Source organism: Poecilia mexicana, unplaced genomic scaffold, assembly GCF_051168715.1.
Source record: "Poecilia mexicana isolate PSO_F unplaced genomic scaffold, ASM5116871v1 scaffold_8, whole genome shotgun sequence".
In the NCBI taxonomy this organism is placed as follows: Eukaryota; Metazoa; Chordata; class Actinopteri; order Cyprinodontiformes; family Poeciliidae; genus Poecilia; species Poecilia mexicana.
Window position 1 is genome coordinate 16,362,404 of NW_028263377.1, and position 26,210 is coordinate 16,388,613.

At 37.6% G+C, this 26,210-nt stretch overlaps 1 protein-coding gene across 1 annotated transcript in view; it reads right to left on the minus strand.

Moving 5' to 3' along the window:
• Positions 1-20,902, minus strand: part of LOC106915766 (ras-related protein Rab-26) — a 37,205-nt gene extending 16,303 nt beyond the window's left edge. The window contains exons 1-4 of the mRNA XM_014983590.2: positions 20,127-20,902; positions 18,495-18,605; positions 2,345-2,386; positions 580-646 (exon numbers count right to left, since the gene is read on the minus strand). Of these exons, the coding sequence (XP_014839076.1) occupies positions 580-646; positions 2,345-2,386; positions 18,495-18,605; positions 20,127-20,312 (406 nt within the window). The 5' untranslated portion in view covers positions 20,313-20,902. The remainder of the gene's footprint in view (positions 1-579; positions 647-2,344; positions 2,387-18,494; positions 18,606-20,126) is intronic.
• Between the last annotated feature and the right edge of the window lie 5,308 nt (positions 20,903-26,210).

Sequence of the window (26,210 nt, forward strand, 5' to 3'; positions counted from 1 at the left end):
GATGGCAAGGGAACAACCTTTGAAAGTTCAATCAAAACAACACTTAACTACGTTCAGGCCCATAAAACCTCTATAAATGTGCAATAATTTAATGGTGTTTGCTTAGAGTGTCGACACGACACAAATCTTAACTTTAGCAATGAGACAGAAGTCCAATTTAAATCTAGTTCAATGCATAGCAATTATATATGGCCTTGATTTGAAGGTAAATAAATTAAGTTAGAATATATGAATTAGTATTTCGAAAACCAGCTGCCTCAGATATTAGTTTTCAATCTGAGCACATGTTAATTGACAAGGAAGAAAGTCGTCTTTGTGTTTTGTATTAAAAAACAAATAAAAATCAGGAAGAACCAAACACCCGAAAGTCAGCTCAAACTTGTGAAACTCAAATTATTGTACTTTTGTATCAGAATCAATATACCACAATTTGAGAGATATTTATTAAATGGTTAATAAACAAAAAACCTTACTGCAACATAAGAGTTAACCATGGTTTCACACACTATTAATAATCACAAGATGTATTTTTTTCCCCCTAGAAACTGTAAATCAGCAAAGGAGGTATGAGTTTCTCACCATGAGCATCCCGATAGTAGGCATGGGTGACACTGCGGAAGCGCTCCTGTCCAGCTGTGTCCCAGATCTGAGGCAAGATAAGAAATAGAAATTAAAGTAAAAAAAAAAAAAAAAGAAAATCATATTTTTTGCTGAGTTGATGTTAAAACAATGACATGATTTACTTTGATGATCCTGTGTGAGCATGAAATTCCTACTTTACTGTTTTTACTAAAAAATGTACATGATTTGCTTTCATCTGTGGTGAAATACTAAGAGTTGTGGATGTGATTCTTGATCAAAGCATTTTTAAGTGAATGGTATCAGAGTCCCTGGCTAAACTCTCCTCCCAAAAGCTGCTAATGTGCTGTCTGTAATTTTATTTAATTAATCTAGGTTTCCCCTTCCAGCCTGTGTTTTTCAGTGTTTTCAGTTAAAGATAGACCAAATGGCACCTGCTCTTTATGTTTGTCTCAGATGTCTGTAGATAGCTGCATGTATAGGAGAGAAACATTCAAAACAAAGTTTTACATTTTGAAGTAGGCTAGAAAAAAAATCTTCAAAGTTTTATCTGTAATTCAGAAAAATATAAAGGTTTGAGCCAAATTATCAACAAGTCATATCAAAACAGAAAGTGCTAGAGTCACCCTGCAACTTCAGTAATAGCTCGTTCTAAAATCAGTTGGATTAATCACTTTATTTTATTAAGACTGTAGATATATGTATGTATCCAGATGATAAAATCAAATTAAAAAGCGATCTATGCTGTAGATAATAAGTTGTGACATTATAGATGTTTTTCTGAGTTCACTCAAGCTGAATAAACTAGTCCAAAACCATTTTGCTGCAAAGCAAAATGGATAGGGATGATTGGCTTGATATTTGCAAATATTGATATACATGGGACAAAAAGTGCAAAAATAATTGGGACATCCCTAATAAATTATGATCAGAGTGTCAACAGTAAAGCTACTTTAAATTCTTGTTCTAGTCACAGTTTTGTTCACACTAAAATTATGTTCGGTCTCTTCAAAGCTTTGTTTTGATCTGTGCCTCCTGATAAAAATACCAGTCGCAGTAATTGCTTATTTGATTCATCTCCTACATCCATTTTGTTTTGGAGCCAGTTTTCTGAAACCAGCTTTGAGTTGTGAATCTAACAAAAACAGAGAAGGTCTGCCATCTGAAGTAGATGTGTATGCATAACTTTAAATCAAACCAGGTAAAAAAAAAAATCACAGAAACTCGCATTTTTATTTGACTTGTTATTTCCAAGTATTTATTATTTTATTTTTTATTAAAAGGCAACTGTTTGATAATTTTCTGAGTTGTAGCAAGGCCATCTCTCTAGTTTGAGTCCAAACCACAAAAATAAAATAACCGAGTTAACTATGCTTCCAAAACAGTTCAAGCCACTAAAGATTTCTGCACAATTGAAGAGCACCGTTATATCTTTTTATTTCACTCTATAGTTTACCTCTTTTATATTAAATCAATAAAATAAACAATTATAAATGTAGCTGGCCACACAGAACCTAGTAAAGTCTGTTATCTCACAGACATTTTTAACTGGCTGTGTTGTACACCAGTATCGACCATAACATTAAAAAGCTACACATCTGTTTGATGCAAACCAGGCAAGCCAGACTCTGCTCACAATTTGGGTCCAATTGTTTTTTAACCTATTTTTCTATTGCAAGAGCAATGCTGTTTTGATCTTTGAATGCTTTTATCTACATACCTTTTCATTTTCTCTAAACTTACATTTTGATGGTGAATCACTTACCTGCAGCTTCACCTGGACTCCATCAATGGTCAGCACTTTGTTCTGAGAATGAAAGCAAAAAAAAAAAAAAAAAGAAAAAAAAAAGGTAATTTAAATGTTTCAGAACACGCAAGATGTCAATGTTTATTTTTGTTTGTGGCTAAAAGTTTTGTCCTGTCATGCTTTCATGCACCTACATATAGTGCCTGGAAATTTCCATCAATTCTGCATTTCTCCACCTCACTTGGACTCCTTCAGAAGACGTCTGCCCTATTATAATTCTGCTGGTGGATTAAGCCCCTCTGCTCTCCTCACCAATCTCTTACTAACCTCTGAAGGTTACTGGAATCTCAGTGACTTGCAAAAGTATGCAAACCACTTCAACTGTTTCGCTTTGCAACAACTATCTCTGCCAGTGTATTTTGTCAGAATTTAATAAGATAAAAAAAAAAAGACAACGTAGTGCATGAAACTGTCATCAGGGTTATGTATGGACTTTATATTCTATATACTTATATTTTTCAAAGAATAAGATGTCAATTATTCTTCTAACACCAATCATATTACTTGATACTGAGGAAGAACTGAGAAGTTTTCCACTACGATCATCCTACTTCCGATAGAATATTCCTAAGTGTTTCTGGCAGTGACCTCCTAATTCCCTAATACCTGAAGAGAGACTAAAGGTATTTACTGCTGATGAAGCTCAGACCTGGATAGTCTTTGTTGACGTGTGGAGCCCAGACTTCTTCGAGAGACCCAAAGGTGGGAAATGACATACATATTCATGGAAGAATTTGAGCTGTGAGCGAGACTGTAAGTGGAGCCTGAAAGAAATCTCACAAGACAAGCTCCTTGTTGTTGTTGCTAAAAACAACCCAAAATGTGCTTAGAGGCTTCATGAATATTTAGTGACCCAGAAAGGGATGTGGTGATCACAGCACAGTGAGGACTTTGGGGGTTTAGCTCAGCTTGATTGCTTTAGTAATAATGCTGAATTTGTTAGGAGAAAAAAATGTTCAGGTTAGACCTTCTGGGGCCAGAAAAGATGATGAAATGGATCTTCTGATCATTTAATATAAGCCAGATTACTGTGATATGAAGAACTGTTCAGAAAGACAGCAAATCCCATCTTAACAAGATCCACCTCCACTTTGCCTACACATCTCTCTCAGCAATGGTGTTCACAGAAAGCTCCACTTTAAGGTAAGTTTCACTCCCCGAACTGCTGCGAACACCCTCTAAGATAAGAACATCTTCAAATACAAAATCCTCCACTTAGGAGCAACACACTCGGTGTTAGCCACTTAATGCTTCTTGTCTTCCCCCCCAATGTACACGTCTGAGAACTTCCCCTCAGAATAGATTCACTCAAGCAGCACTTCGTGCGGATCATAAATTACAGATGTTAGAGAAGCTTTCAGAGGAGCCCGTCAAAAGTGTGAGCCTATGAAACATTAATGGCTGCAGCACGATGCAACTAACAGGAACATGACGTCCACAGAAAGCCGCAAGATGTGACAAATTACTAGTGCTGATAAGAATCGTACGGAAAAGGCCATCCGAGGCTGTTCCACGATGTCTCTGCAACTAGTGAATGACGCTACCTGCACTCTGCACACAAGTCATAAATCAACTCACCAGGGCAATAAACTGGAGAGCAGATGTGGGATGGAAGTGCTGCGAGACAGGGTGGTAAACCCAGCCCCCAGCTGCCATGTCTAACGCACACTGACATGCTGTGCAAACACACTGCACCGAAGTAGTCAGTCATATAACAACCACTCCTGTCTGTGTCAGAGAAACACATTTCAACCAGCCGGGGCTTAAAAACTGTGGTACAACTTTAAATAATACAGTTTAATCTCCATGAAAATAAATATTTAATAAAGATCATATTTTGACTGAGCCAGATTATGTTTTATGGTGCCATAAAATCTTTGACAATCTTCCGTTTGCCAACGATTTTGATAGGCAAATTTTTATTTTTCCACTTCACAACTCTGCATTGAAATGGATGAGAGCACATTTGCAAACAGTATTATATGCCCTGCAAATATGCAGTGAAAATTTTGTCAATTTTTATTAAAAATTATTTGTCAATTCCTTCCAAATTAGGAAAAACAAACAAACAGCCAGTGCGTTTCTTGACTTTATAACAGCACAATACATCTACAACTATCATTGCATCTATTGAACTGACTTATAAAATATATCAATCACCCTAAAATGACACATTCGTTTGTATAAAACCAAGCAAGTGCTAAGTTAAGATGTTAGTCGCATACTTTTATAGGAAAATTAATCACTTAGATATGTTATGAGGATAACTAATGCATTTTCTTTTTTCACTTTTGTCGTAATGGGTGGTTGTGGTGGTGAGGAGAGGACGCCGAGACCCAGGTAAGATGGTGAAAATGAAGAATTTAATAATAATATGCTCAGAAGACAGTCCAGGACAGGCAGCACGGCAGGAAACAAACACGCAGCTAAATGCCGGTAGAAACTGATAATAAGGACTAAACAGGAGCAAGCACAAACCAGGACTTGGCAGTTCTACTGGAGAGTACAGACAGTGACGACTTGCGCAACACAGCAATAGACAAGGAGCCGACGAAGAACACAGACAACAAGTGAGACTAAATACACATGGGGTAATTAAGGGAATGAGACACACCTGGGAGACAACGTGGAGGACAGGACAGAGACTCACAGGGAAACAGAATCACACAGAAAAACTCAAAACTAAACACACAGAAACACGGATCATGACAACTTTCCAGTGCGTTCAGAGCAAAGCTGGCTTAGTCTCTTCAAACTACAAGATTAAATGCTTTACAAATATTTGAGTTGTAAAGTACCAGACATGTTTAAAGAGCATAAGAAATCACACAACATCACATTTACACATAATATAAGCAACATTTCTCAAGGAATTCATCTATTGATGCTGAACTTGTTGAGTGAAAAAAACGATATTTTCCAGGAAAAATGATTTGACCAAAATCCTGGAAAGTCATTGGAGAGCAGAGCTTAATATAGCCAAAAAGAACAAATAAGGTTTCATCTGAGAAATTGAACACCCGCTGCAGAGCTCTGAGGTAAAGTTTTTCTTCATTTTTGACTGAAGCCCCGCTTTTTCAAATCACAGCAATACCTGCAGTCAGTGTAATAGGGGCAGCTTTCACTTTTATTGATTTTCTCACTTGGGTGGCCAGGTGAGGCTGAAGATAGACTCATTGAAAGAGTGAAGGGCCTTTAGGTCCTTTTAGAACTGAAACTGCAGTGCTGCAAAAAAAAAAAAACCTCTCCTCATTCAATTTCAGAGGATGGCAGCAAGATAATAATAATAATTTAAAAAAGCATAATGACATTAGAAACAGAGAGGTCTTTTGCATTAATGCATAGCTGTATAGTAAGTTAGGTTTTCATCCACTGCCCCTGTCCAAAACTACAACAAAAAAGAGATAATTTGAATTTGACTCAAATATTATATTTCAATATTTTACGAGGCGAGCTAAATTGACTGGATGACTACTTTCGTACCATCCCTGCATCTTCATATTTCAGGAAAGCCTCTGGTTTGGGTTTGATCCTCCACCTGTAACCTGCAGCAAAACGCTCACACCAACGCAGAGGCTCACTGCGATCACAGCGACCCCTGAGGCAGGTCAGACACAAGCAGTTTTGGGGGAATCATATCATGCAGTCATTACTCATCTGAACGCAGTGAGAGCCAGGCTCGACTCTTTCCATGTTTGTCTTCGTGATATTTCACAAGGAGTGCTGATAAAAATGGAAACGGCATTACGGCTCTAAGTATGCGTTTGTGCTGCGGCCAAGCGCGATGCTGAATAATCGTATGAGGCAGAGGGACCATGCTGTGAAATATAGCTGGTCGTCGAAACTCCAACTCTCAAACGTGCATGCTATTCTGGATAATGAGTGTAAAGAAAACACACGGTCGTCAAGATTTATCTATTTGTCTCAGTCAACGTACCCTGGTTCCACAAATGGAGGCTCATGAATAGCTAAACTCAAACCATATTGACAAGCTCCTAAAAACTAAACCACTTGCACATCTGTAAATTAGAATAACAGAACTAAAAGCACCCTGAAAAAAACCTTTTTTTTTTTTTCCAATATCACTTTATTGCTCCCCCGATACTCAACAATAAAGCATTTCATTCCATCATTAAATATTCACAACGCTCCTCGGCGCTCACCTCTCTAGATTCCAGTGACATTAGAACAGCAGGTGGTAAAGCTGCTTATCATTAATAACAAACACCTCTACTGGTGATGCAAACACCCATTTGATGCCTTCAATTTAGTGAAAGCAGAGATTCATAAAAGCGTCGCAAAAAAAGGTCTTCATAAAGGAACCGCTTGTCTTTTGCAGTGGGAAATGGCCGTATATTTTAGCTTGATTCATTGTTCAATAAATTAAGCAAAATTTTAAGAGGCAGTGCGACTTGGTATGATTATGCTCGCTTTTTTTTATTCGCACTCACTCAGGAAAGCGGGCATGCAACAAAATGGCAGGCAGCAGAGTTTGTAACAGCCGAGACCAGTCAGCCGTCTCTTCATTAAGCACAACAGAAAAACGTACAAGACCAGCGAGGCTATGACTGGATGGGCAGTGACATTAACAATGACATAAGATTTCAAAGAAAAATGTTCAAAAGACAAGACGAAAAGTGAGTTTCATCCTCTTGCTGCATCTCAGTCTGCTTGTCTGTATTCACTCTCCTCTAAAATGGTTATGAAATACATTTTAACAGTCACTGAACACATGAATAGTGCCAAGTAAATGTATTTCAAACTCCTTGAACTTTTCCACATTTTCTCCAGTGGAGTCCACGTGCATGTAAGGTAATATCAGTGTAAATACAGCAGCGTTGTCAAGGAACTCAGAGGTTTATGAGAGAACATTAGTGAAAAAAAAAACAGCCTCAAGTCCAATGAGCAAAACAGAGAGGTTAGAATGTTGTGAAAAAGTAAAATATTGGGTACTCATGGTGTCAGGGTCTGATCAGATATTAATTCAAAACACCTTAAAAGGTTTCCTGAGCCTCTAAATGGTCTGGGTCAGTAGGTTGCACAATGTTAGAGGACTGTCGACTTGACAAATGTCCAGACAGGAGGGTAAACCTGAAAAGGTTAATGAAGTGAGCACAGCCAGGAGATTTTAGGCCACTTTTTATGGAGAGGCTGATTTCATTTACCAGCAAGACTTGGAATTTGTCCATACCGCCAAAGGTACCAAAAACCGGTTCCATGGTCACAATACCACTGGTACTGGCAGACAAACTAGCCTGACTTGAACCCCATAGAGAACATATGTTGGACTGTCAAAAGGAGAATGAGGTCCAACAATAACATGACATGGAGGCTGATACCCTCATGCTGCACTGATGCAGTAATGCATTCAGAAAGAAACCCAACAAAGTACCAGCTGCGTAGAAATGAACAAACTTTTCAGAGCACTACACTTCACATTTAGATGATGTAATATTCACATTTTCTAAGACCTTCGCTGTAGAGTTTCCAATATCAGTAAGCCCTAGCCATCGCAATAAAAAGAAACAAAGGCTTAAAATATTTCCCTGTATGGGAAATGAATCAGTCTAACATAGAAATTTAATTTTCATGAAAAAAAAAATATATATATATATATTGGACATTTTCATGATATCATTTTTTTTAGATAAAGTATATATATTTTTTAAAAGCATTAGGACATGGATAACTTACTCAGCCTCTACAGTGAAGTCCACAGATTATAAAGTTCTGATAAAGAAAACACTTATGTATCTTATATTTCCCTTCAGTACAAGGTCCTTTTATCAGTCCCTGATAAAAGAAGCAAAAATTGGACGTTTTTGTTGCAAATATTATTAAGCTCCTCATCACAGCAGAACCTTGCTCTTGTATTTTTGAACACAAAGGAAACCAAGGGCAAGATTCAACAACCCTGAAGCAGAATGACCATTAAAAACACTCGTAAACAAAGAAAATCTAATTTCTAAGAGAGTGGCAGCGACCAAGCAATGACTAACATCCACTTGTTGCATGAGTCAGCCTCTCAAAGTCATCTGAAGATGGTGACCTCATATTTCACATAATAAAGCCAATTTAACTAGTCACACTCACACTTCAGCATGTAATAATGCACTCAGTGCACTCATATCAGATGATGTTGACGAACATAGCAGCCTACCGTCAGTGTTTGAGGGGTGTGAAAGTATGCACATAAACAAAAACTCAAACTGATGAACACAATCTGAGTGCTACAGACCTTGATTGTCTTTATTTATTCCATTTTAGAGTGCCATCACTGAGGACGAACAGGCTTATGAGTCACCAGCACAAAGAACGGAGGCTCAGTCCTTCAGCTTGAGTACGTTTCCATGTTTTGCATATCTGAATCAGTACCACATACGCTGCAATTAACGATTAGCCTCATCTCTGAATAATGCCGTCTTGATTAGCAGACAGATTTAATAAGTCAGAGTAGTAAAACGCAAAAAGAAGTTAGCACCATCATGCACAAATAGGATCACACGTAAGGACAATTTAGTGAGATGATCTAACTTAACACGCATGTTTTTGTGTATTAGCTAATGTATGTAAACTTTTGCATTTGATAAATGACCCTTGGGCCAGAAAAACAGCAAATAGTCATCTCCTACACCATTTCACAAAGTAAGGGATCTTTCATTTCAGCCATTGATTATTATAAACTTTGGGACTTTGTTCCATTTCATTCCTTAGAGTTAAGATTCCTCGCAGTTTGCTCTAGTATACGATATGTTTTTTCATGCTACTCTGAGTTGCAGTCATTAGTTACACTTGCTTGATCTTAGTCCCTGAATTATTGCTTCTTTGTTAGCTCTTTGTTCACAGTCTGTAGTATTTTTGGTTTGTGTGTATTCCCAGGTTTGTGTCTCTGCTGTTGTTTACTTTTATTTTTAGTGTCTGTTTTCCCAGATCTACCCAGCAGCCTCCCACAGGGTCTCTGCTGCATGCACTCCCAAGCTGTCCCCCTCTGGCTCATTTCCTCACCTGTCTAGCATTCTAGTAATCAAGCTGCTCAGTATTAATACTAGTTGATTTACTACTTCCATTTCCAGGTCCCCTGTGGTCTTGTCAAGCTGTATTATTTTGTATACACCCCTGGACTTTAATTCTTGTAAATTCCTGAATTTACAAGAACTAAAGTCCAGTCCAAGTGCTTATTTTCACTTGAATGCTTTTTGCCTCCTTCCTGCATTTGAGTCCTGCACCTCTCTCCTCACTTCAAACTATGAAATATCTTTCATTTGTTTGCATTTTTTTGGGAAATACTCACTAGCGTTTGTTTTTCAAAGTGTTCATGTTGCCATTCACCACAATAAGGTTCCACCTGCCATAGAGCTTGGGAGTCTTACCTTATTAGTTAAGTTATTTTTTTTCTTCTTTCTTTTAAGAGGATAGAAAAGTGCATTACTGGAATGGAGTATAGACTGAAATGACACTTAACAACAAAAACTAGTCTTACCTGTCCAAGGCATTTAATTCCAGTTAAGATCCCAGCAGGATTTAACAAAAGTCACATATTTGCGATGTTAGAACACTTCTTGGTACAAGTGGCTAGAAATGAACATATTATTAATGGTTGTAATTGATACTCGGAAACCACAGTCTGCTACTCTTTGCTCCTTTTGTCTAACAATGAGCTTTCGAGATTTTTTCTACTTTCCTTTCCATTCTGCTGAATGTGCACGATAGCAATATATCTGTCCTCATTCAGCTTAGTTTGATTGATATGTCTGGATCGTACAGAAACTATATAATTTCAGACAATACTGATCTAACATACGAGGGTATGTAAAGACCTGTTTTGGCTTCCATTTACGTTATAGGCAAACACCCTTTAATCGATCCCAAACATCTCTGAACAGCGTTGGTTTGAATTTTTTCTTTAAATGTGAGAAAAAATATTTTTAAATCAAAAAAATGTAATATTTTCAACAATGAAAGTAAATGTATTTTGTGGTGGTTTATGTTTATATTTCGCATCTCTTTATTGTTTTCTTCAATTTCATGAATGTGAGCACACTGCTTCCATCCATTAGACAAAATAACAGCTGTCATGGTGACGTTGTCAGTTTTCATAGAGCGTACGAGCCAACGGTGATGTAAGAGAGGCTGTGAACAAAGCCTGGCTGCAATCAGGGATCGGTATCACTAAAGCTGCCATCCTGAACCTCCCCTGGTTCATTAACAGCTTCCACATCTGCTTAGCTTTGTTGTCAATCTCTGTTTTTTATTTTCTCTGTGTGTGTGGATGTGATCACTGCCAGCTGCTAAATGTGCTGAATAACGTGTGACTGGTTAACATGACCGGGAAGCACACCGATTGTTTTCTGTGAAGTAAAAAGAAAACATGCAAAAGATTTCAGATTTGTTTGAACGATCAATGTTTGGAAATACAAACATTTTTATCAAAACCTGACCTAATCTTGGCAGTGTGTTACCAGGTTGTTATTGTGTTATTGTGTTATTGTTTTTTTTTTTTTTTTTTTACCTAATCTCATGTCTTCTGTAAATAACTCTGGTTATGAATAAGACGATGCCATTGAACTTTTGGCTGAGGATGATGGTGTCAGAGGGGAGGCATGAAATCAGTATATACAAATCCTGTTTCAACTGAAGTTACAAAAAAAATACAAGTCTTGCACAGTTTTGTCTCCTCCTTCTTCGGATACAACCAAATGATGAATTTAAAGTATGTATATCTAGTAAGCATGATTATTAAACAAACAAATAAAAATCAGCCCCAGTAACAACAATGACAGATCTCATGCAGGTGGATTCGGCTTGGAGCTAAGTGAGTATAAGGGCACATTTTGTCTTTTATTTTCTCCTTAATCTAATATTAAGTATTTCAGTTCATCATTCAAATTACAGTTGCTTAGAAATGCAGGGTAATCTAACCAGATGTTTTTTTTGTAGACAAATGTTGATTTATAAACAAAAGTGACTGTTTTCATGCAAGGAGATGGTGCTTGCTTATTGAAATGCAAAAGAGAGAAATTAATTGCACCCTCGTTTGAAAATTGTTAAAAACACCAAGGGAAGTTGCCTGATTCATACCCTCCACCCCCGCACACATACTAAGCGAAGGCAGAAATAACATCAGAGAATATATGATTCAAGGGAGGATGTGTGTTACATGTCAAACTCTTCTGTTGTGATTGAAATAGAAATATGCCTTCAAACACATCAGCCTTGAAGATAAAGCCGAAGAAGTGGCACGCAGAGTCGGTGTATGGTGAACAGGTTTAATCGTGATCTTGTATGGGAATTAAAAGTTATTTCATTGTCACCTTTAATGAGCTGATTGTACATTTTCCCATGAACCGTGACGGTTTAGCACAACCCAGAACAAACAGCTGCTGACTCTGGTTTCCGTTTGCTATTCCTGCACATTACTCTCTCTACGGCAAAGGAAAACCATCCAAAGAAAGGTTGTTTTGGTACCAGCGGCTACAAACATGATGGCATTAGTTAGTATGCCTGATGGTATCCATCTCTCCTAAACCTGTCAGGGACTTTTTATAGGCCACTTCAATCCACAGTGCTCCCAGTAAATCTCTAAACATCTGAGGATGAATTGTTACACCACACCACATAAGCACCTTGGTCTCAAGGTGTTCTTTGTGGTAAAAACAGAAACTTTTCTTCGGGTTGGAAATTATTACCAGATTTCTATTTGGGTCATTTTTGGCCTATTTGGACACTGATAAAGTCTTAATTTAGTGAACTCACTTTATTTTTTTTGCACACATTTAATCTTCTAAGGTCGTTTCACCTGAATTAGAATCGACTTGATCTATAAACATGGGAATTGGGTGGATCTGGAGGCTTTGAAAATCACAGAACGTGCAAAACAATTAAAGTAATTCATATATTCTGTCTTAAAATGGTAAGTGGCTCAAAAGAGGCAGAAAAATATCACAGTTTTAAGTTTGTTACTCTGACCTTTAAGAGCCAGAGGAACATGTACTTAACATAAAAATCTTAATGAATAAAATATGACTTGTACCAACTCTGCATCATATTCTGATCAGCAATGACTTTTTTTTTTACTTTTACCTTAGAACAAGAAATATTTTTACTTTGATAACAGTGAGAAATGTATTTTCCAAGTGATACACATTTGCACTGGGGCTTGTATTTCCCTGACAAGTCAGTCCAGCTCTTGTAACTCTGTCCATCAGGGACACTTTTAAAAGTCAGGATGTTCTTCAAGATTGATTTTCCAAATCACAGTTTACAAGGACAAAAAAAAAATAAAATAAAAGAAAGGCGGCGAGGATGCAAACAGAAAAAGGAAACCAAAGGGAGAGAAGAAAAATGTCAATTTGGAAAGGCTAGTTTTTATCTTGACATTACACTAAATTTGTCAATTCAGGTCATTAAACATCAAATATTTATGCAAATCAGTGCTTTTGTGACTCATGTGTAAACTCAAAGATTATTTTAGTGACTTTCACCTTCCATATCTAGTTTGGAAACCCTTGGTTTTTAGTGTTTTGATGCAAAACATAAGACAACATGTGACGTGGTCTTGCTACATATCATCATCCAGGATAAATGATCACTGAGATGAAAATGTGACATCTGAACCAGACAGTACTTTTTGAACATTTACATATACTAAAGCTTAATTTTTGTCAATTTATCTTTCTGAAAAAGTTGCATATGAAACATATTATTAAGTAGGCAAAGGAATTACAATTATTTTAAACAGGATATCAGTGCAGTCAAGCAGTGACATGAAAAAGCTCACAAAATCCAACTGAGACAAAATGTTCTCAACTTTTGACAAGATAATAACTACATAGAAATGTTTCTTATCAAAACTCTTCACTGTTCATCAATTTATCTAAGAAAAATGTCAGAAATTGTCACTAGTGTGGCATATGAGGAGCCACTGATTGTAATGATGGGTAGTTTTAATCTAATGGTTAAATCAGCACAGTTCAAAATCATAAAAATGCAACAGCTTATGACCGAAACAGTACTCTGTTATTATATCACACCAGGCAAGTGCTACTGTGCCAAAAAAAACATATATGTATCTCAGAAAACTGCATTATTCTCTTGTCATACGACAATATTAATTGATCTTTCTTATTTTTTTTTTATTTTCAGTCAAGGGACATGACTGAAAATGACAACCATGACATTTTTACTTTCAACAATATTTCAATTTTTGATTATTTCGTTGGCTATGCATGCCTTTCAAAGTGATTTTGAAAGTCTGGAACTTGATACGGATCCAGGCTCAGCTTCAGGTAAAGCTTGGCCTGGTTAATGTCCCCACGATTTTCATGACTCAAAAAGGTAAATGAGGACAAACTCGTGTATTTGGACAAGCCTATGACACGGACTCCTCTTTAAATCATGATATATGGTATAATTTGGTCATTTTTGGATTTGATCTGTAACGTTCTATATCTGTAATCCTGGTATCAACAAGGATTTCAGTGTTTTCTGAACACTAATGTTAGAAGTAAAAGAACAAATAAAGAAAAAAAAAATCAAACCTTTCTGGTCCTTGCTGTTTATGTAACATGAGTCAGTCGAGGCCCAACTGACCACTGTGCGGGAGAGTCCAAAGCATAGTGCAACTGGCCAATAATTGATATTTTAAAATCAAGTTTTTACTGAGAAGTACAGAAACCTTTTTGGAAGGTTTGTCCTAATATGAAGCAAAGACAATATAGCAGTAAAAAAAACCAACATAAAAATAAAAGCAACCTAAAGGGAACTTGAACTTTCTTTTCAATGTCTTCTGAATTTATTTCCAAATTAAGAGTCTTGGATTTTAGGATTATGACAGGAGTTTGTAATAGGAGCAGAGCAATTTTAAAAGTGGGGGGGAAGAGTCTTCTTTCAGATGCAAAACACTGCTACCTGTATTGAAATACCAGGTCTATTTTAAAAGCAGAATGGCAACTTAAAATAATAATAAAAAAAAAATTAAAAATGATATTCTAATCTCTATAATTAAAAAAACAAAATAAAACAAAAAAAAAAATTTGCTGGTCATGATTATATTACTTACTTTACAAGGTCATGTTGTGTTGTGGTTTGAAACATAACAGAATGATTAAAAGATTCACTATGAAAACTAAACCTTAATTTATCTACTGGCTCAAATAAATGCTCCACATGCAGCAGAGTTGAAGATAAAACAAAGGTAATACAATAATCCTCAGCAAGCCAAAGACATTATCTAGAATACTAATTTATGTCACTGTTTGATTCATTAGGCTGCTATAGAGGAGAATTTGCATCTAATTAATTTCATTCATACCATCAAATTTACATAAATGTAAAAAGCGATGCATAAAAGAACCTTATTATTAATACATTGCAATAATGCGACACCCCTGCTATAATTAGATTCCAAAGCACATTTTTTAAAAATACAAATGAAACGTGAAATTGCATTCTGCACTGAGATTTGCTTCAGTTTAAGCCAAACGATGCACTGAGGAATTTCCATAATCCTGATAACATGTTGAGATTTAAACAACATGAAAGTAAAACTCAAAAGGACAGAAGCATGGAATGTTGCTGCAGCTTTGAAGTGGGAACAGGATCAAAATCCCAGCACAAAGCAAATTGTGTTTTGTTCCAAACAACAATCAAAACTGTCATCCCTAAAAATAACAATCACACCCTGTCACACAATCTCTGCAGACTCTCCATTAGAAGAAACAAAAGCCAAATTCTGCATCTCAAAAAAAAAATGTCCTGGTTTCTAAACTCATCAGGCAAACTGACTTCTTTTTACACTTTACGTGTATGCAATTATAATGCATCTGTGTATTTCAACCAGCTAAGTTCTACGTGAATGTCGTAAACTAGAATATATATATATATATATATATATATATATATATATATATATATATATATATATATATATATATATATATATATATATATATACACATTTCATGAATTTAGTGATTTCTATTTCACCTGCATGAAAACATTTAAAACATGAGCATAAAAGAGCTGGAGCCTTGAGTGGAGCAGCACTGCAATTAAACAATGAGCCAAAAATACAAAAGAACAGAGTAAGCAGTAAAAAACAGCTTTGTAATTTATCATCCATTAGCAGGAAATGTTACCGACAGAGAGAGAGGAAGAGAGAGAGAACTGATGAAGGTCTTTGGTGTCCTTAGATGGACTTAACTGTGCTACTGCTATGCCATGTGTTACATAAGTAAATAAACCAACTGCTCATCCACCCACAAACACATCCAGCCCACACACACACAAGGATCAGATACTTTAGTTCAACAGGAACAGGTGGCAAATGTGCCTTAAGAGAGTAGAAGGACCTCGGATCATATATACATTTCTAAACATTAAAATCTAAGTCAACATTTTCACAAAGTGGAAAAGTTTTCATGTTGGCAGCTTAGAAAGTCCAATAATTTTGAATAACTTCCAGCAAGCCAGTTAGGGTAAGTAGCTTTTTGTAGTCAGTATCTTACCTGATCAATTTGAATGGCATATTTGTCATGTTTGCATTTTGAAGTTTAGCAAGGATAGATGACCTCCTGTGAACACAGTTTCTACATAGTTATCAGTAACATTAAACAATATGACGGTCCAAACTGGTGTGTGATGGCATTAGTCTTTGTTGTGTCACAAAAAACAAAAAAAAAAAAAAAAAAAAAACATTCTGTCTTAAAAAATGGAAAGGAAGTTGGGAAACAACTTGGTGCTTTTCTGCCACCCTGTGTCTGTTTCAGTTCTGCGTGTTTCAATGCTGTGTGTAAAAAGCAGCGAGTAAAAAAAAAAATCATAATTTTTCTGATCCTGATGATCGCAATATGAAGTTAATAAAGGGATCTGAATACTTGTTATTTTTCTATTTAAAATGACATAGGCATAACATTTTCATATGAAACCTTGATAGAGAAACTATCCAAATTTATTTAACAGCAAAATGAAGTGTTGAAACTTATTTTTGTTTAGAAACAGAAGATCTTGGGTTTGGTTTTATTAGATTTTAATTCCTAATCAGTTTTATAGATGTAAACAAATAAATGACACCACTTCAGGGAAAGTAATTTTCATTTCTATGGCTTCCATTGGTCTTTTAACCATTCAGGCAGTTTTTACAATCACATTTGCTCATTCACAGACGGACTCACAGACTGGTGGGCAACATGGGGCTCAGTATCTTGCCCAAAGACATTTCGACATGTGGTGGCGGGGAGCTGGAACTGAAATCTCAATCAACCGGTTGCCAAATGACTGATTATCCCCACTGAGTATAAGACGGGACAAAATGCAACAAGATGCAGGTATTTAAGGTCTTTGAGCCTGTCATGATGGTTTCCATTTGTAAACTGCTATAGTATATTGTAGCATGTGTAGATGTAAATATTTAACATTTTAAAACCAGCAGCAATGTGCTAACAAAACCTTCACTCTAGACCAGCTTTTCTATGTACGCAAATGTTTCAAAACAGAAGTCATTTTGCCCAAATATCTCTTACATTTCTGTTGTCTGCAAAAGGAGCTCAGAGACATTGGTCAAGGCCCGCAGAGGCCAAGTCATTAACCTGCAGCCAATGACTTTTCAGACGGCATGATGAACAATGTGGGGGATACACTGGACAATATGTTTTTATGGGACAGAAAAATCCTCTATAAAATAAATTACAGTACCACTGAAAAGTTAATTTACTTAATTAATGAAATCTAAAGGAGGAAACAATATTTTAAATAGATGCACTACACCAGTGACCTATTTCAAGAATGTATTTGTGTCAATTTTGATAATTACAACAAAAACTACTAAAATTCTAAGTTTGTAAGAATTAGATAATGCATATTAAACAAACCCCCATAGAAAATAACAGAATTAGTGGTCTACTGAAAATAGTTTATGTACTGCGCAGCATATGCACTGTACTTTGAGTGTCTTTTGGATGAATTACAGCATCAGTGATTTGGCACGTAGGCAATCAGCCTGTGGCTGTGCTCAGATAGCAAAGAAGCCCAACTTGCATTAATAGGTTTTTTACATTGTCTAAGCTTCCTTTTGATAGTAACCCACAGATTCTCCATATGGTTTTATTCAGGTAAGCTTACATCACAGTGATATCGTAGCTAAAAAATAAAGCAGGTATGTGCTGTATACTTTAGGCAGTGTCGACAGGTGCCAAATCATGCTGGAAAATAAAAACTGAACCTTCACGTGGCCTTTCAGCAGAAGCATGAAGAGCTCTGAATTTTACTGGCTGTGCAGACTTTGGACTTGTTAAAAAAAAAACTCAGAGGACAAACACCAGCAGGTCACATTGTTCCTCAAATCGTCACTGAGTGTAAAAACGTCCCGCTGAACCTGAAGCAGCTTGAATTCAGCTGCTCTCTCCTCTTCCTCCAGACTTTGGGACCTTTGTTTTGAAATGAGTTGCACAAAACATATTTTCCACTGAAAGGAAGACCTCGGACCATTGCCGTCCAATTCCCTTCTGACACATATTGTCTGTATGCGGTGGGTATGGAAGCACTGAGTTTAGCTGAAGTCAAAAATCAACAAAAAAATATTCCTTTCCATATATCAAAGAATCTAACTAATGTTTCACTTTTTGAACAGAATAACATTTGATAGCTTAACTTTTCAATGAAATGCTAATTTATTGAGGTGCGTCATTAATGTCTATATGTGAATAAATCTGCCTTTTTTTCTGGCATTTATGTCAAACAAATAAAATAATAAGAAAAAGGCTCCCGGATTAAATTTATGACGTACTGATTTCTTTACGAGCCTCATTAAAAAAGTGGACCCATTCTCTCCCGGCTGCCCATTAGCGTTGGTACATGATAGACACCATAATCACCCAGATAGGCTGAAAAAGTAAAACATGTCAAACTAATTTAAGAAATCAATATCTATCTTCTGACGCAGGAAAATGCTCAAGGCTCTAGGGCCTTAAAGACACAGAATGGCTCTAAAAAGAATCCTATTAGAGGCTGGCCCTGTTTCACTAACAGCGCTAAACATGAAAAATATGAAAGAACATGTACTGCTTGTGGGGGAATTTGTGATTGCTTTCTCAGCCCATTGATTCGAACTCACCCTAAAGTCGATTCCCACTGTGGAGATGAAGCTGCCGGCAAGGAAAGCCCCGTCTTTGAAACGGACCAGCAGGCAGGTTTTCCCAACTCCGGAGTCACCGACAAGCATAACCTGCATAAAACACATGAGCTGAAAAGTCAATTTGGAAGGATGGGATGAGTAGTGCTAAACATTGAACCCATGAATATTAATAAATTAGCACATCCAGGGAAAAAAAAGGGAATAAAAATCCTATGTAGGGGTGTGAAAAGACTCCAGTCCCTCTGTATTTCTGTGTTTGGTCAGTGAAGAGTGCACACATGACTGAGTTTGTGGACAGTGGATGACCCTGCATCCTTCCTGTAAGTGTGTCCGTGCATGCCGAACAAACATACATTGCTGCGCTTCTTTGTCACAGACACATGGTTTTCATTCAGAGCTGAGATTGGATTAAAGGTTTTATGTGATTACAGTTATCAGGTTAGCTGAGGGACTCTGGGACCCAGATATGGAAATCAAAAGTGGCTCCTGGGTCCAGAGAGGAAGCAGACAGGAGATGAAAGGCAGAGGAAGCAGAGCGAAGGGACGCAGAGAAACAGGGTCACTGAGCAGATGCACAGTTACAGTAGCAGATCTTATGCTTCTGTTTTTTTTTCTATTATTATTTATTATTATTACTTGAATTCAACAAGATTCATCAGTGACTAAAAGCTACAAAGCTAACAGGAACCTTGGAACAAGTGTCAGAATCTGCTGATGGTTACAGATTTGGGCCTTTATTGAAGAGCAACAAGAAGAAAGTGGTTGTTGAAATGAAGCCAAAAACTCATATTGGTATTTGCTATAAGCCATTTAGTGGACGCAGTAAATATGAAGAAGAATGTGCTCCAGTGAGCGATGAGACCATGGTTTAACGTTCTGGTCAACATGCAAAATGGCAGAGCATTGGACATCAGCCTGAACACACCATAACATAACATAATGGTGCCGACTGCATCATGTGCAGCTACGTTTCAACTGCAGATCACATTTTATTGAAAGAAGGTTCTCCAAGGTAGGGATGCAATGGGACTGAACAGCAGCCTTTTCAGAATGTATACTTGGAAGCGTCACAACTTTATACTGGTCTTTCACATAAACCCCCCTACAAATGCACTGAAGTCTGTAGTTTGTGGCAGAGTGTGGAAAAGTTTAATTAATACAAACAGCTGTGGATTCATATATATAGCAATGTCGTAATATAGTGCGAAAAGACCAACAAACTTGCTTCAAAACAGTCGCTTCAAAAACATGAAGTAGGTGGCAGACTTGAAGCGTTTTGGAGGCACACAATGAAAAGCCGTGGGTGTGAATCTGTTTGCGTTTCTGTGAAGTGGCAGCTCTCCACTCACACGCGTCCTCTCCGAGCATGAAACCATGCAACAATTGCTTCGTGTGTATGCAAAGGGTGCACACACACACACACACACACGCACACACACCTGCATGCAATGTCGTGTCATCTGCAGCATGAAAAAAGTGTACATCTGTTGTATAAAAGTGGGCAACCCATGATATGATCAAATCGCCCCTCGCCCTTTTCCGTTATAACAATGTTTTCATCGAACTGACTCACATAAAGTAAACCTCACCTGCGCTGCTGTTTTACCTCACCTTGAAAGCGATGTCATAAAACTCGTTGCTGCTGCTGATGGAGGGTCTGCTGGGATGCACCACGCCGTTCATCTGAACAATGCTCGGGCTGCTCCTGGCAGCTTTCCCGACGCCTTTCCCGCCTGGGCTGCCAGCTGACGGGCTGCTGTTAGGGGCTTTGCCTTTGGCTGCCTTCTTGCGAGACATCGCTTCTTCCCCCCCCCCCACCAAAAAAAAAAAAAAAAGATTTCAACAACTGCGGTGTCTCTCTCTCGGTTATTTCAAACTACAATCTCAAAGAAAACATCAACCAAATCCACGAGAAATGGGATTAAAAGAAAGTTGCAGCTGTGCAGAAGTTCGACATTCTTTCACCTGTGCGTTGAACGCATCTTTCTGGGCAATTCGCTGCTTTTCAAAGTAAGAGTGAAAATGTCGCAAAACGCTGGTTGCGTCTTTCTGCAGCTTCCTGCTCCTGATGTCCGTCTGGTTTCAGGACAACAGCCTCGGCGCTGAGAGCGGCAGCAGCATCAAGTGCATGTGATGCAGCAGAAAACCCCACCTTCACGGGAGATCAAAACTTACAACAACTGATTTGAAGCAAGCGGCAGAAACTCGCAAAACACGCCTAGACTTAAGAGAGAGGTGCCGATTTGGGCAGAAAAGCTGGGATCAACAAACAAGAAACAAACATATTGAAAGATTGATGATAAAAACAGGGCGACACTGTCCTTGGTGCTGAAAGCCTTTCTTTACTCATATCCAGATTTTATGAAGAGTAAAATCTACAAAAAACAAAATCAATCTTGTAAACCATTATTTTGCTAAACGTCGTGAAATCCCACATTTAGAAGCATACATTTAGAAATGTATATGTTAAAATCTGTATTTGCTTACAGTCATATTTTTAGGCAACAGTTTTTTATTTTCTTTTGGCTTTAAACAACCTGTGGTTAAAATTGCATTTGGCCGTTCTTTGTTTTAGTTTGGAATAAAACAATGAAGGGGGCTAGTTAGAAGAATGACAGTAGTTATTAAAAAAAGTGTTCTGGAAAAACAACTGAATCACATTTGCCACCTGTGGAGCGTGCTTTACCTGCGATTTCAGGACAACGCCACAAGAGGGTGCTACACTAATGTAAAATAGAAAAATCTGATTTACACACCTGAGATGGATTGGCGACTTGTTTAGGGTGAATCCTGCCTCTCGCCTAATGAGAACTTTAGATAGACACCATCTGAAAAAAGCTGTTTCGTAAAAGTATTCACACCCCTTAAAGTGTTTTACCTTATATTACAAACACAAATGAAAAGTTGAGATGACTAGTTGTACTTTATTTCATTTAGGGGCGCATCAGGGGCGAGTCAAGCTTCAGATTTTTATTTTTATTTTATTTTTTATAAAAGTTAAAACAAAAAAGTAATTTTTCTACTTTGTTTTTGTCTGTTACATAAATTCCAAGTAATATATACATAAGTTTGTGATTGCAACATTTTAAAGTGTGAGAAAATTCATTATTTGTGCACAGCACTGTGAATTTGAGGGTCATTAAGATGTGGAAAATCACAGGTCAAAAAGTTACATGAAGGTTTAATGGCATGAAACAAAAACTACAGTTTTTTTTTTTTGTTCCAGATTAGCTTAATTTGCTCTCAGTTGGAGTACTTCAGCTGATTGCTACTGCATATTAGAAAACTCTAAAACTTAAGCGCCGTGGCTATTCCTCTGCTTATTATGAGTTTAATTACCAACAACAAGATGAAGTTGACCCTTTTCCTAAATATCTCTTCTAGCACACAGTTCAGACGTACCGAGTGGCTTGGTCGCAAACATACAGAGCATTCTGTCTCCAAATCTGCTGGCTGTCAGCATTTTACCACAGTCCACCCAACGCCATGCAGAGCCGAAGAGCGAAGTGTCATTGGTTTTAAGAGAATCCAAACCTCAGGCTCCACCAACCCCCACGTACAGCTCCCCGTCGACAGCTGAGATTTGTTCTGCCCCCAAAGCAGCTGTCCACTGAAGCAACAGCTGGGCATTTTGGAGGGAATATAGGAAAGGGTCACTGGAATCAATTCCTGGTTTCAGGGAAATTAAAAGCCTTGCAGAAATGAGTTAACCACACGTAGTGGCCGTGCTGTACGTTGGAAGGTTGTGACATATATTCAGTGTGCTATCTGCTTTTATGTACTTTTAAAAGGTCTCTATTGAAATACGTGGCGACATAAAACCATAAACAGGTGTGCAAATGTAAACTGCAGAGGAATTACATAAGGTTGGTGTGGTCGCTCTGCTAAAACTAATAAAACAGCAAATATAATAAAGAAGTCTCTGAAGTGCTGTAAACTGTGAAACAAAAGTCAAGCAGGCATCCAAACACTTCCACATAATAGCTGTAACACAAGCTTCCTTAGAGACACTTTAGATCACATTATGCCAACTCAAGCAATCCTAGAAGAGTAGTAACAGTAATTCAGTGTTGTGACTTTTAAAAATAAGGTAGACAGAGCTTGGCTGTAATGTGGCTGCATGTGCAGACCCGATGCAGAAAGGTCATCGGGGCCTTGGGGTCATAACACTCTGCAGGCACACCCAAAGCAAAGGCATTTGTCAGTTTACCCAGGGTCAGGTGCCCCACGTGTGCACTGGCTGGTGTGCAGCAGCCTGGCCAGTCGCTCAACCAAAGTCAGAGCAACTGTTGATCTCTTGGCGTCCCCCTTTTTCAGCTGCCATTGGACCGACTGTAGCGTGTGGGGAGGCGGGGGCACCAGGGGGCATCCTGCCAGGCTTCACCCCTGTTTGTCAGGCCTTGGCGAGAGCAACCAACAGCAGACTGGCGCTGCCAGGCACACATTCACTCACTGAGGCGTCTCCAAGAGAAAAGCACAGAGCAGCTTTGAGAGAAAGAGAGAGAGAGAGAGAGAGAGAGAGAGAAAGAGAGAGAGAGAGAGAGAGAGAGAGAGAGAGAGAGAGAGAAGAGTTGTTTACAGTCTTTTAAACAGACTTTTAGATAAACAGACTTTAGGGTAAAATAAGCTTATTGTATCAGATTAATAAATGTTAGCTTTACAAATAGGAGTTAAATAAGTCTAAATATGGGAATTCTTTTTCTTAAAGAAGCTCCACACTTCTAAATATTTGTATTACTAAAAGTTTGAGTAGTGTAGAAATGTTGAGATACATCAGTGGAGTTAGTACCCACGCTTCAAAAGTCTAGCAGTTTAACAAAATGATGGCAGAATGAATAGATCAGCATTTGTTTTTGCTCGGCCACAATAAACATTTTTGTTTACACACATATAATGGGAAATGATGCTGAGCCTCGTGTGTTTCTAAAACATAAGTATTTTAGAAACACATGCGTCCCTACATTTGGAATTTTAATAATGACTTCATATCATACATAATAACATATATTGTTTGTAATCCCACCTTATTGTGAATAGTCTATCTTATATTTCCGTCTGGTATATTGCATCACAACATATTTTTTAATCTCAAATCATATTTTATTGTCTTATCTCATATCAAATTACATCTAATTGTATCATATTGTGTTGAGTGTCATTCTGTTGTATTGTATCATATTGAATTTTCTCAACTAGCATTGTATTTTATCATATCATTTTAACTCATATAATATCAACTCATAGTATATCGTCCTTCTTGTGTCATTTTATATCACATAGTAAGTCTTGATATCAAATTACACTGTGTATCACACTTTATGTATTCAATAAATCAGAATATGCAATTCAACGAGGCCCATTTGTCAGATTAGAAGTACCTTTTGAAAATAACAATCATTGAGGAAGTATTGAACATATGGCAAAGCCCATATTTCTGTACTGGAAATGTTTTTTTTTTTATTGGTCTAATGTAATATTCTAATCCTAAATATTATTGTTTCATTAGCTTAAGAGGAAAATCGTCAAAATGAACAGAAATAAAGACCTAAAGACATACGTCAATCTGTATGTAAATAATCCATACAACATGTTATATTTGGTGAACTGAGTTACTGAAATCTATTAACTTTTCATTTCTTTAGTGTATGTAGTAATATAGTATTGTGTCCGGTTATATTATATCACTTAATATTATCACTTAATAAAAAAATAAAGCTTTTACGTTACAGATTTAGATTCGATGTTAAACGTTGTTGAATCTCTTTAGGTTATAACATTTTTTTGTAAAAATACTATAAAGCCAAAGAAACATAATCCCTCTGTGTCCTAGTTAACAACTCTTGCAAAGTATTGGCTTATGCTTTTATAGTTGCTTGGAATTGCCTTGGCAAGATTTTTATTCTTAGTTTCTTGTTGAATCAGTGTGTAAAAGTAACAATGTCAAAGCCAGGGCTTCAAATCTGTCATCATTTAAAATTGTATACTTTTTCTCTGGATCATAAAAACAGGTGACAATATTTAATATCGCCTTCAAAAGATATAATCTCCGCATCCAAGTGTCACACCTGCAATTTCCAATTGAAAATTTCTGATGATTTATTAATTCATTTCTTATTTCTCATTTTAGCCTTAATTATTCAAGAGGGGGTGCATATTAGTTATGCATCAGGGAGCAATAGCAAATTTATTCCAATGTGTTGAAAATAATGTAGACACGTCTCAATGGGCCTTTTAAAGGATCCAAACATAAAAGTGGGAGCCAGATTACCAGAGTGGAAAAAGTCCACATGGGTAATAATTACAACCAGGAGCTCAATTTCAACCCAATATCTGCTCCATGTTTCAGACTCCTCGTTTTCTTGGACATTGACGTTGTAAAAATCAAATATATTCCAAGACTCATCTGTGTTTCTACTTGCACTTTCATTTCCACTTGCAAAGTTGACAGTCTGTCATCTTAAGAGAGCGGATAATGGGTGCATTCACAAGTGATGGTTGTGTTATCTACGGCCTGACCATAAATCCTTGCTAATCCCGGTTGCTTCCTGCAAGCAACAGTGTCGCTGGATTCTGTTGCGCTGGTGATCAGATTTATGACCTTGCATATGGTGTTGCTGACAAAAAAGGAAGCATTTGGTGTTGCACTGACTCCCTCGTACACACCCAAACATGTAGAGTCAGCAGCAGAGCAATTTCACACACGGATGGTGAGATGAGAGGTGGCCAAACATCTGATTAAGCTCCAAAATGTATCTGATCGGACACTTGGGGCTGAGAGAATAATTGAGTCTGGAGAGCATAAAAAGTGGAAATTCAAAAAAATAGAGGGGTTAAATGACCTAGAAGTCACTTCCTCTCCTTCTCTGCTCTCATAGACAAAACTAGTTGAAATTAGGAGTAAAATAAAATAAAGCTAATCTCTTTTCCCTGTTGCCTTGCAAAAGCAGAGGTGGGTGAAACCATGTCTATACTCAGCTGGAACGACCGCTACAAAAAGCCCGCATGTTCACATATGAACGCACACACAGTTTACATGCAACCAAGAGTGGGCACATGAGCACCAACTGGAGAGAGTCGTGGCGAGCGGGAAAAGGTGTGAGCAGGAAAAGTGGTGTGTGTGGGTGAGTGTGAATATGCAAGAGTGTGCGTGTGTATTAGTAGAGTTTTTGCAGTTGTGACAGCTGGGATGAGGGAGTGGAGGCGGCGTGTGTGATTGGAGGAGGTGCCAACAGAGCAAGTGTCTCTTTATTTTCACGACACGCAAATGTGTATGTGCGGATATATGGTCATGAGCAGCGCGCACATGTGTGTTTATGTCCAGCAAAAGTTTGTGCCATTCTGATTTGTTTTCCTATTGTTGCAGTGTATTTAAAGTAGAATCGCACGCTAGTTCCACAACGGCATGTGCAGACATGCAATCATACGAGCAGGCAAACACAGAAAGTAGAAAGTATTATTTATTTGCAATCCCTGCAGACACTTCACAACTGTTACTGTGGTCTTGCGCCGGCGTGACAAATCAACAAAAAGTAGTTTTCGTGTTCTACAAATTAAAATGGGATGCAATTATTATCCAGCCACATGCACCTTTACGCACTTTAAATAAGGCTGGACAAGGAGGACGTTAATCTGAGCAGCAGGCAAGATGCTTACAGTAACTCTGGAGGAGCTGCAGAGTTCCGAAGACCAGGAGTG